Source organism: Chiloscyllium plagiosum, unplaced genomic scaffold (assembly GCF_037043375.1).
Source record: "Chiloscyllium plagiosum isolate Xiang-an unplaced genomic scaffold, Cpla_swu_hap1 HiC_scaffold_7, whole genome shotgun sequence".
Classification (NCBI taxonomy): Eukaryota; Metazoa; Chordata; class Chondrichthyes; order Orectolobiformes; family Hemiscylliidae; genus Chiloscyllium; species Chiloscyllium plagiosum.
In genome coordinates, this window is record NW_028270145.1 from 84344020 (window position 1) to 84356228 (window position 12209).

General features: G+C 42.0%; 1 protein-coding gene across 1 annotated transcript in view; it reads right to left on the reverse strand.

Annotated features, from left to right (window-relative positions):
- LOC122551725 (low-density lipoprotein receptor-related protein 1-like) overlaps positions 1-12209 on the reverse strand; it is a 1910187-nt gene that overhangs the window by 638039 nt on the left and 1259939 nt on the right. The window contains exon 28 of the mRNA XM_043694091.2: positions 2114-2245. Within this exon, the coding sequence (XP_043550026.2) occupies positions 2114-2245 (132 nt within the window). The remainder of the gene's footprint in view (positions 1-2113; positions 2246-12209) is intronic.

Below are 12209 nucleotides of genomic sequence, written 5' to 3' on the forward strand. Positions count from 1 at the left end.
AAGGTGGCAAGAAAAAGCCAGGGAATAATAGACCAGCAAATCTGATATCTTTGGTGGGCAGGTTGTTGGAGGGAATCCTGAGGGACAAGATTTCGAGGTATTTGGAAAGGAAAGGACTGATGAGGGATAGTCAACATGGCTTTGTGTGTGGGGAATCGTGTCTCACTAACTTAATTGAGTTTTTTGGAGAAGTGATAAAGAGGATTGATGAAGACAGAATGGTGGATGTGATCTATACGGACTTCAGAAAGGCATTTGACAAGGTACTACATGTGAAATGGTTAGCAAAGCTAATTTGGATAACTAGCCATTTGGATAAAGAACTGGCCTGAAGGTAGGAGACAGAGGGTGGTGGTGTAGGGTTGGTTTTCAGACTGGAGGCCTGTGACCAGTGGAGTGCCACAAGGATCGGTGCTGGGTCCACTACTTTTCATCATTTATACGAATGACTCAGATATGAATATAGGAGGTATGGCTACTAAGTTTGCGGATGACACCAAAATTGGTAGTGTAGTGCACAGCCAAGAAGGTTATTTCAGAGTACAACGGGTTCTTGATCAGATGGGTCAATGGGCTGAGGAGTGGTAGTTGGATTTTAATTCAGATAAATGTGAGACAGTGAATGTTGGAACAGGAAATCAGGACAGGATGTATACACTTAATGGTAAGGTCCTGGGGAGTGTTCTTGAACAAAGAGACCTCGGAGTGCATGTTCATAGTTTTTTGAAAGTAGAGTCGCAGATAGATCGGATATTGAAGAAGGATTTGGTATGCTTGTCGTTATTAATCAGCGCATTGAGTATAGGAGTTGGGAGGTCATGCTGTGACTTTACATGACATTGGTTAGGCCACTTTCTGAATACTGTGTTCAATTCTGGTCTCCCTGCAATAGGGAGCATGTTGCGATTTGAAATGGTTCAGCAAAGAATTATAAGGATATTGCCAAGGTTGAGGGGTTTGAGCTACAGGGAGAGGTTGAATAGATTATTTTCCCTAAAGTGTCGGAAGCTGAGGGGTAACCTTATCGAGGGTAACAAAACCATGAGGGTCATAGACAGGGTGAATTGCCAAGGTCTTTTCCCCAAGGTAGTGGAGTTCAAAACTAGATGGCATAGTTTAAGATGAGAGGGGAAAGATTTAAAAGGACAAAGGGACCAAAGGGACAACTTTTTCACGCAGAGAATGGTGCATGTATGGAATAAGCTGCCAGAGGAAGTGGTGAGGTTAGTATAATTAGAACATTTAAAGGCATCTGAATGGTTATATGAATAGCAAAGTTTAGAAGGATGTGGGCCAAAGGCTGGAAATGGGACTAGATTAATTTAGGGTATCTGATTGGTGTGGAGGAGTTAGACTGTAGGGTCTGTTTCCATATTGTGCAGTTCTATGACTGTATTTGCAGGTTCGTTGAATTGGCCATGCTAAATTGTCCATAGTGTCCAGGGATGTGCTGGCTGGTTGGATTAGATGCAGGAAATTCAGGGTAACAAGGATTGGGTGAGGGTTGGGTCTGGGTGCGGTGCGCTTCGGAGGGGCAGTGTGGACTCGCTGGATCGAATGGCCTGCTTCCACACTGTAAGGATTATATGATTCTATGTTTTTAGATGCTGCCAGATTTCCAGCATTTGTAGTTCTTTCATTTCGTTTCGATTACTTTTATTGGTGCATTTAACAAAAAGCTTATTTTATAATTATTCTTAAATGGGCATACTTAATCAAAACTTGTCAAGATCATTAATTCAGTTTGATGATGGGACCAGTTTGTGAGTCCAGCATGAATATTATTAAAAGAGTGCAAAAGACCACAGGAAGACAATTGCTATTGGATGTAACTTCTACAATGTTTATCACAGCTTTGGACAATTTTGACAAATTGCACTGCAAGCACCTAAAACAATCTAACTGAACCTTTAGTTTTTGTGTTCACATTTTTAAAATGGAGCTTCAAATATCACCTGCTAAGAAAAGATTTCCAAACATGTATCAATTAATAGATGGTGTACATTTCAAACGAATCACCCTGCCATGTGAAGTTGGCAGTTCATTGTTCTTGTGTTTACTGAACATCAGTTCTAAGGCTTTATTTTGATTTGACAGATTTTCAGGTACTTACCATAGCAATTCTTTTCATCAGGGGCCAGTTTCATTAGATGAGGACATGTACATGCAGCAGTTCCATTGTAATTAATCAGGCACAAATGAGAACATGGCCCTTTGCCATTATTAGACTCACAAGGATTTGGTGCTGTAATTATAAACACAATGTCAATTCATTATCAGATTGTCCTGTTACAATAATCATCAAGCGCATAAGCATAATAATAATTGTAGTATTCTATCAAAAATTGTGAATAACAGATAACCTGAGGTATAAGTTGCATGATGTTGACACTGCTGGTTTAAAACCATACAAATTTTATTAGATAAAGGCTGAAGAAATGTTCTCGTTAATGCATTATTCTAAAAGAAAATCCATATTGTAATTGAAACCCATTAAAGAGGTTTCAAAACCAACTCAATGTCAACAAAACATTTAACCTTGTTCTTTCATCCCATGATTTACAATCCTGTTTATTTCTTGAAGTAGCTATTTTCTAAATACTTGGCTTTGTTGTTAATGTCATTAATTAGAAGGTTTCAAGCCATTTTTGATGCATTGATTCATCATAGAACAGGAAAACAGTTAACATACTTAAAATGGCCAACATATTGAAAAGTTTCTACTACTTGACATGTAAGATTGCTCAATGTTTTGTGGCTGATTTTGTTCATATTAAGTGTCCATTGCAACAGAAATTCACATGTTTTTTCACAAAATCAAACATATGTATGTAAACTAGAAAAGATTTAGCTGTGAAATCATGGGTATTCCAGAATCCCATTAAAGCACTGGAAAAGCATTTCAGCAACCCTTTCTTTTAGAATCATAGTTAAAAATTACACAACAATAGGTTATAATCCAACAGGTTTCTTTGGAAGTACAAGCTTTTGGAGCACTGCTCCTTTGTCACGTAACTGGTGACTAGAATGATCTAATCTTGTGAACTGGTCTCCCACATGGAGCCTTGTCAAACACCTTGTCAAACACAGTCTATATCGACAGGCACTCTGCCTTCATCAATCTTCTTTACCACATCTTCAAAAATCTCAATCAAGATAGTGAGACATGATTTCCCACATTCAAAGCCATGTTGACTACTCCTAATTAGTCCTTGCTTTTCCAAATACATGTAAATCCTGTCCCTCAGAATCCTGTCCAACTATTTGCCCATCACTGATGTCAAGCTCATTGGTCTATCATTTTCTGGCTTTTCCTGATCACCTTTCTAAAGTAACAGCACCACATTAGACAACCTCTAGTGTTCCAGCACCTCACCTGTGGCCATCGATGATGAAAATACCTTAGCAAGGAGCTCAGCCATCACTTTCCCAGTTTTTACAAAGTTCTGGGGTATATCTAATCAAGTATTGGGGGATTCATCCACCCTTATGCATTTTAACATGTCCAGCAGCACCTCCTCTGTAATATGGACACTTTTCAAGATATTACTATTTATTTCACCAAGTTCTTTAGTTCCACTCTTTCTCCACTGTAAAAACTGATGCGAAATACTTTAAGCATGGGAGATGGAGAAGGCATTTTCATCCAATGGGCATTTCCACACTACATTGTAAAGGTTGGTTACTTTTGCCTCAGTTAATGGCCATGTGGAAAAAGGTTCTCTAAAGATGAAAACAATGAAGAAGGCAACAGAAAATCACATCAAGCCACTCTATGTGGCTCAAGAATCTTGTGAGCCTTGAATAAGCACCTGGCCTCCAGCAGAACACAATGAACAGTGGGTTATTTTAAAACCTTTGGGAAAAGAATCCCTGCCAGGCATGATTTCAATGAATATTCAAGTAATTTTAGAAATATTCTCCAACTGAACTACCTTATGTGTTATTTTCAATGTAAATTTTGCAGAAGAATGCTGAAGTTTAGTTTCTCCTTTATGTTGAAATATTTGTAAAAATTCTTGAAACAACTATTAAGTATTAGCTGCTGATAATAAACTGTCTCTTCATTTTTAAACACTGCAGAACAATTCAATTTCAGTTAAATACACAGTCTACATTTTCTGTAATGGCTGTTCAAAAGTCCCCTGTTGCTAATAGAATTAATGGCAACACAGCAAAAACCTGAAGCTATTGTTACTTGAAATTACATTTTAGGCTTTTAATACATATGGTTAATGTACACTATTCTTCAATGAATCCATTTCAATTACCATTCATTTGAGTTTTTTTTCCAAATGTAACAAACATTAGACATTTACAATTATGTGGTCTTTTTACATATTCTACTGGCTTTAGCCAGTCCCTGCTAATTGCATATCCCTCAACTAACATAGTAGAGGTCAGCATCATTTGCAGCTTACACACATCATCAACAGCAACTTATATTTTTCAAGTACCTTTAATGCAGGCATTTTAAAAATATGCTTCATAGAAGAAAAAAAAGCGATGAATTGTTCATTGTTTCCAATGTACCTGTAAGTCATAATGCAATTTAATGGTGTAATATTTTTTAGATTAGATTACATTAGATCCCCTACACTATAGAAGCAAGCCCTTTGGCCCAACAAGTCCACACCAACCCTCCGAAAAGTAACCCACCCAGACCCATTCTCCTACTCTATGTTTATCCCTGACGAATGCACCTAACACTATGAGAAATTTAGCATGGCCAATTCACCTGACCTGCACATCTTTTGGACTGTGGGAGGAAACCGGAGCACCCGGAGGAAACCCATGTAGACACGGGGAGAATGTGCAAACTCCACACAGTCAGTCGCCTGAGGGTTATAGGACATTCTAGTTTTAAGAAATAATGATTATTATGTGCTTATTATTATCGATCCTGACTAAATGTGGTATCTTAATAAACATCTCAGACTAAAGATCAACAACTATTGTTACTGACTATCTCACAGCAGCTTCCAAGCTGCAGATGCATGGAAATAATACCAAGTCACATACCTACCCGACTGGTAATAATGTCGCTATTCCTTCGTATTGCTAGGTCAAAATCCTGACACCTTCTTCCTAGCATTGTGAGTGTCCCTAAACCTCAAGGACTGCAGTGGTTCTAAAGGAAGCTCACCATTATCTTTTCCAGGGCAACTAAGGACAAGCAATAAATACTGATCCAACTAATGATGCCAATGTCATGTGAATGATTTTTTGAAACATAATTTGCTATGATAATAACTTTGCTGTGCAGGACAGTGTTTGTTTAAACTGTGTTATATTAAAAGAATCTTCTTGAGTTCATGGAATGCACAACTGGACTTACATGCGATACCGCAATAGGTTTAATCATTGTTTAGTTGATTACTTGCTTTATTGCAATAATCCTTGCATGTATCATTCTAGATTGTTATTCAACCAGGTGCATACAGTCAGTTTGTTGTCAGTGAATCTGCAAATGGTTCTATAAAACCTGAGAGATTCTGAAGCAACATATTAAAGAGAGGCATAACATAACAAAGAGACTTATTGAGTCACATTGCTTTCTTGAATTGACAAAATTTTGAAATTCAGAGACTGGAATGGTGAGTTGGGTGGGAAATTATGGTGAAGCTGAAAAGAATAACTTTCAACAGAGATGAGAATCTCACTTGTGAATGGTGAGAGGCCCATGTGGATGCATCACTATCTCACTCTTACTCTTTCTCACCTAATTTATCTGCAGTGTGCTATTCTTTTGCTTGGCAGACGCAAAATGAACAGCAACAATTCCTGACATGGATGTCATAGTGGGTACCTGCAGGTTCCAACTTGTCACTTGTTCTTCTGGATTCCATTTTGGAATTTAGTCCCCAAAATCCCAGGGCAAGCTCCATGGGTAATGATCACCTCTGACTGACCCCATCCACAGAATTTGGCATCAGCCATGCACCAGACTCATCACGTCATTATGGTGTATCTTGAAATACAGTTATGCACTTCAATGTGGAACTCGCCAACATCTTTCACTGAAATTCTGCAGGTCCCTCTGCACATAGGGACAGGCACCCATCCCATCCATTTGAACAGCATGCAATTCTGGGCTCTATGCTTACTTTATTAGCTCTCACTCATCTTGTGCACTCTTAGATGTTTTCAACACTTCAGCATTACCTTGCCTTGCTCTGCCATTCTGTTCTTTGCTGAAAATGTGTTGCTGGAAAAGCGCAGCAGGTCAGGCAGCATCCAAGGAGCAGGAGAATCGACGTTTCGGGCATGAGCCCTTCTTCAGAAATGAGGAAAATGTGCTAAGATAAAAGGTAGGGAGGAGGGACTTGGGGGAGGGGCGTTGGAAATGCGATAGGTGGAAGGAATTTAAGGTGAGGGTGATAGGCCAGAGGGGGGGGGTGGGGACAGAGAGGTCAGGAAGAAGATTGCAGGTTAGGAAGGGGGTGCTGAGTTCGAGGGTTGGGACTGAGACAAGTTGGGGGGAGGGGAAATGTGGAAACTGGAGAAATCTGAGTTCATCTCTTGTGGTTGGAGGGTTCCTAGTCGGAAGATGAGGTGCTCTTCCTCCAGCCGTCGTGTTGCTATGGTCTGGCGATGGAGGAGTCTAAGGACCTGCATGTCCTTGGTGGAGTGGGAGGGGGAGTTGAAGTGTTGAGCCACAGGGTAGTTGGGTTGGTTGGTCTGAGTGTCCTAGAGGTGTTCTCTGAAACGTTCCGCAAGTAGGCGGCCTGTCTCCCCAATATAGAGGAGGCCACATCGAGTGCAGCGGATTCAGTAAATGATGTGTGTGGAGGTGCAGGTGAATTTGTGGCGGATATGGAAGGATCCCTTGGGGCCTTGGAGAGAAGTAAGGGGGGAGGTGTGGGCGCACGTTTTGCATTTCTTGCGGTTGCAGGGGAAGGTGCCGGGAGTGGAGGTTGGGTTGGTGGGGGGTGTGGACCTGATGAGGGTGTCACAGAGGGAGTGGTCTTTTTGGAACGCTGATAGGAGAGGGGAGGGAAATATATCCCTGGTGGTGGGGTCCGTTTGGAGGTGGCGGAAATGACGACGGATGATACAATGTATATGGAGGTTGGTGGGGTGGTAGGTGAGGACCTGTGGGGTTCTGTCCTGGTGGCGATTGGAGGGGCGGGGCTCAAGGGCAGAGGAGCGGGAAGTGGAGGAGATGCGGTGGAGAGCATCGTCGATCACGTCTGGGGGGATATTGTGGTCTTTGAAGAAAGAGGCCATCGGTAGGGAGTAGATGCAGTGGAGACGAAGGAATTGGGAATATGGGATGGCATTTTTACTGGGGGCAGGGTGGGAGGAGGTGTAGTCTAGGTAGCTGTGGGAGTCGGTCGTCGGTTTATAGTAAATGTCCTTTTGGTTCGGTCGCCCGAGATAGAAATGGAGAGGTCTAGGAAGGGGAGGGAGGAGTCTGAGACGGTCCAGGTAAATTTGAGGTCGGAGTGGGTGGTGTTAGTAAAGTGGATGAACTGTTCAACCTCCTCGTGGGAGGTTCTTTTCTTTGCCAAATCATTTGGAACCTAAAAAAACCATAATATTTCTGTCTTGCCTTGCCATTTTTAGTACTGATACAAAGCTCAATGGCTTGATTTTGTTGCTGGCAATGATTAATTGAGGGAGTGGACATGTTGCTGTTTGGCATTATGCAACATCAATGTCATATCTACAGCATGTGCCTGTAGCTTATGTGGCAAATGCATGCAAAAATCTTCAACAAAATGGCTATACCTTAAAATCTTTAGACAAGTCAAGGGACTTGTTATCAGTCAATCAAGGACAACATTTGATCTCAGTGTAGGCATGTAGACATAGTCAGCTATTTGGACAGTCAAGATCAGAGGTTCTGTATCCTTACAGCCTGAGGAGTGAGCCTGTCCTGCAGGTTCAATACATCTATCTGGGAACTCATAGTAGTTCCATCAGGGATCTACAAAGAGATTAATCAGTACTGTTCACATCAGGCTCATCCTTCCAATTCGGTCAGGGGGGCGATTCTTGACCAATCCAATGGTGACATTTACTGAAACTCAAAATGGATTATCAGGGGCCACTACTGTGGTGGGCAAATATGGGATGTTAACTGGGAGAAATGAAGGCAGCATGCTGAAATGCAGAGAAGACAATAATTGTGACAACTCAACTCATAAGGGTCAGAGATGATGGTGCTTGAGAGGGCATTGGTTACTCTAGGGTTGGTGATTATTGGTGGTCACAACCACCATATGGTAGTGCTGGGGGTGGAGTTGGGGGGGGGGGGGGGGTGGAGGGACTGTGCATTTGGTGAATTGACATAGCTAAGCTGTAGGCCAACTGCTCAAAGGGTAATGTTGGAAGATGAAGACTTCATTTAAAGAGCTGAATGGGTTTGTGTGGAAGCTCAGAACTTTGGGAGTTAATAAGGTGTGCAAGGAATAAAGAAACAGAAAGGTCTGGAAGTGAGGGTCACCTAGATTAATAGGATAAGCCTGCGACTTAATCTGCAAATTGTGACCCATGATGACTTCCATCTTTACACAAATTTCACATGAGCAATGTAGATTGAAAATAGATGACATTACACTCAGAATATGTAAGTTTCACCTGTCTGAGGATGCAAGGTTTAATTGTGAGCGATGGGAGGTTCTACAAAGTTATTTGTATTGATTATGTATTCATACAGTTCAGGTTAAAGACACCTATATTTGTAATAGCCTGCATGTGAAACACATGCAGAGTCCAACTCTGATATATATTCATCCTGGCCACAAGCAATCTTGATCTTGCAATTAGTCGTTACAAATTGATAATAGCCATCTCTGTAAAATCGAATAATCGCAGGCAACCTTTGAAGTGGCACCTGTGAGCCACAATTTACAAAGACAAGCCAAGGTCACATAGGCTGCACAAGGACATAGAGAATGATTTCTTCTCACCTTGAACTGTAAGCATTTGCCCAAATGCTGTTATATCAATTGTGCCTTTCTTGGGTGATTCAAAAAGGTTGGGGGCGGTGATGATGGAAGCATAAAAGGATTTACTAATCTTACCACACTCATGACCATGGCATGGCTTGGGCTGCATCTTTCAGAATAACCTCCACTATGTATAAGCATTCCATGTCCTTCCTTACGAGACTCTTCTATGTCCCATTATATCTGAGAGTCAGAGAAATGTACAACACGGAAACAGACCCTTCAGTCCAACTTGTCTATGCCGACCAGATATTCCAACCTAGTCTAGTCCCATTTGCCAGCACTTGACCCAGATCCCTCTCAACCCTTCTTATTCATATATCCATCCAGATACCTTTTAAATGCTGTAATTGTACCACTTCCTCTGGCAGCTCATTCCATATATGCACCACCTCTAAGTGAAAAAGTTGCTCCATTAGTCTGTTTTGTATCTTTCTCCTCTCACCATAAACCTATGCCTTCTAGTTCTGCACTCCCCCAACCCAGGGAAAATACCTTGTCTATTTATCCTATCCATGCCCCTCATGATTTATAAACTTCTATAAGGTCACCCCTCAGTCTCTGATGCTCCAGGGAAAAGAGCCCCAACCTATTCAGCCTCTCCCTAAAGCTCAAATCCTCCAACCCTGGCAACATAGGACAGCATAGTGGCTCAGTGGTTAGCACTGCTGCCTCACAGTGTCAGGGACCTGGGTTCAGTTCCAGTTTTGGGTGACTGTCTGTATGGAGTTTGCACATTCTCCCTGTGTCTGTGTGGGTTTCATTCCGAGTGCTCTGGTTTCCTCCACTGCCAAAAGGTGTGCAGGTTAGGTGAATTGGCAATGCTACATTGCTAATAGTATTCAGGAATGTGTAGGTTAGGTGCATTAGTCAGGGGTAAATGTAGGGAAATTGGTCAGGGTGGGTGACTCTTCAGAGGGTCAGTGTGGACATATTGGGCCGAAGGGCCTGCTTCCACACTGTAGGGATTCTATGAGCATCCTTGTAAATCTTTTCTGGACCCTTTGAAGTTTCACAGCATCCTTCCAATAGGAAGGAGACTAGAATTGTACATAATATTCCAAAAGTGGCCTAACCAACGTCCTGTACAGTCACAACATGACATTCCAATTCCTGTACTCGATGCTCTGACCAATAAAGGAAAGCATTCCAAATGCCTTCTTCACTATCCTAACTACCTGCGACTCCACTATCAAGGAACTGTGAACCTGCACTCCGGTGTCTCTTTGTTCAACCACACTCTCCAGGACCTTACCATTAAGTGTATAAGTCCTGCTCTGATTTGCTTTTCTAAAGTGCACCACCTCACATTTATCTAAATTAACCTCCATCTGCCACTCCTCAGCCCATTGGCCCATTTGATCAAGATCCCGTTGTACCCTGAGATAACCTTCTTTGCTGTCCACTACACCTCCAACCTGAAGTATTATCTGTGCATGATGGGGGTGTTGACTGGTCACATACCTAATATTTGTTTCTGATATCCCCCACACAGATTAATTGGAACTGTGACCAATGGATTCAGTCTCAACAGCGGTTATCCCACTCTGGTTGCAGTGCAAAGAAATTGAGGAAAAACAAATACACACAAATCCAACCCTGCCTCCTGCACCTGCTAAACTGCCTCCACATGAACTGAGCACAGCTGCAGAATGCTGCCAGGCAGTGGGCTATACCATATAATTAGCTTCTCCCAGGTCTCGGGGTGCTATCGGCTGCATTGTGCTCAGAGGGTCATATCACAATGCAGCTGAACTCATTAGCAGTAAACTGTTCCATCCATTAATATACAAATCATTTAAGATTATTGGTACCATATTTTAGAATGGTACCTTGGAAGCTATTATGGTTATGATATCCTTGAGTACACTAAGGTTCCTGATTCATTTTGAAAGCTAAATGCCTCGCAAGAATTCATGTTGTGAGTTTGCTCACTGAGCTGGTAGGTTTGTTCTTATGAGGACAAACCTACCAGCTCAGCAAGCAAACTTACAGCCTGAACCTCAACCTGAGGTACAAATCTTCTCAAAAATCTCAAGCCTCACAAGAACGATTACTGGGAGACAAGGGATACACTCTCCAACTATGGTTGATAATGTTGTTATGCAAACCACTGACTGGGAGCAGGCGCGGATAAAACTAATTTATTCTTCCATAGGGCCATCACAGAATATATGATAGGCCTGCTGAAAGATGAGATTCTGATGCTTAAATCAGGCTTGCGGTGGGACAGGGGGCAGGGTGCATTGTTTTGCAGTCCAGAAAGAAAGTGCCACATAATCCTTGCATGCAATACTCGACACAGCTGGAACAAGCAAGGAGGGTGTGTGATGGATGCTGAATTGCTGGGAGAGTGACAGCAGTCTTCTTAGGAGGAGAACAAAGACATCAAGTAGTAAGAACATCACTGTACCATGATACAGCAGTGTAGCATCATGAAGACCAGGAGAAACCAGACAGAATTTAATTGACAGCTACTTCCCAGAGACCTGAATTGAATGATCATTGACTGTAAATTAGTTGCCGCTCAAAAGGAAGGCAGCTTGAAATTTCTCAGAAGCAATTGGAGCTTTTTGCATTTGTTTTTTATTTCCATTTCCTGTTGTTCAATGAAAGGTCAATATTTTCATTTGTGTGAAGGCTTTCCAACATGCGATGCTCCCACATTGAACATTGACAAGATGACATGTTATACTGGGTGTTAATGAAAGAGCTGCAGTCTCTTCCAGAAAGCTCTAAGATAATACAGTGCGAAAGACAGATGGCCTCTGTAGTTGATTTTCTGATAGCTGCAGTTGTAATGACAGTTGAACATACAGGTGATGATCTAAAGTTACAACACATTTACCATGAGTGATGTGTCACTCAGGCTGAAGTTTCCTCAGAAGCTATTTGTTTTTGTTTCCCTCTGGTTAAATACACTATGATGGGCGATTCATGTCTGATCGAGACTGACCTGGAGCACAACCAAGCTTTAACCATAATATCTCCAACTGAAATCCCAGAGTGCTTCTGCTGCTGGTGAAAGTGACACCAAAGTATCAGAGATTCATACAGCATGGAAACCGATCTTTGGGTCCAAATGGTCTATGCTGAACATAATCCCAAACTAAACTTAGTCCCACCTGCCTGCTCCTGGGCCATATCCCTCCAAACCTTGCAATCCCAGGAGCAGCTGCAAGATGCACACTGCCTCTTAGTTGGCTGAAGTACATTCAGATTGCTGGATCCACTTTAGCCAACCTCCAGCGT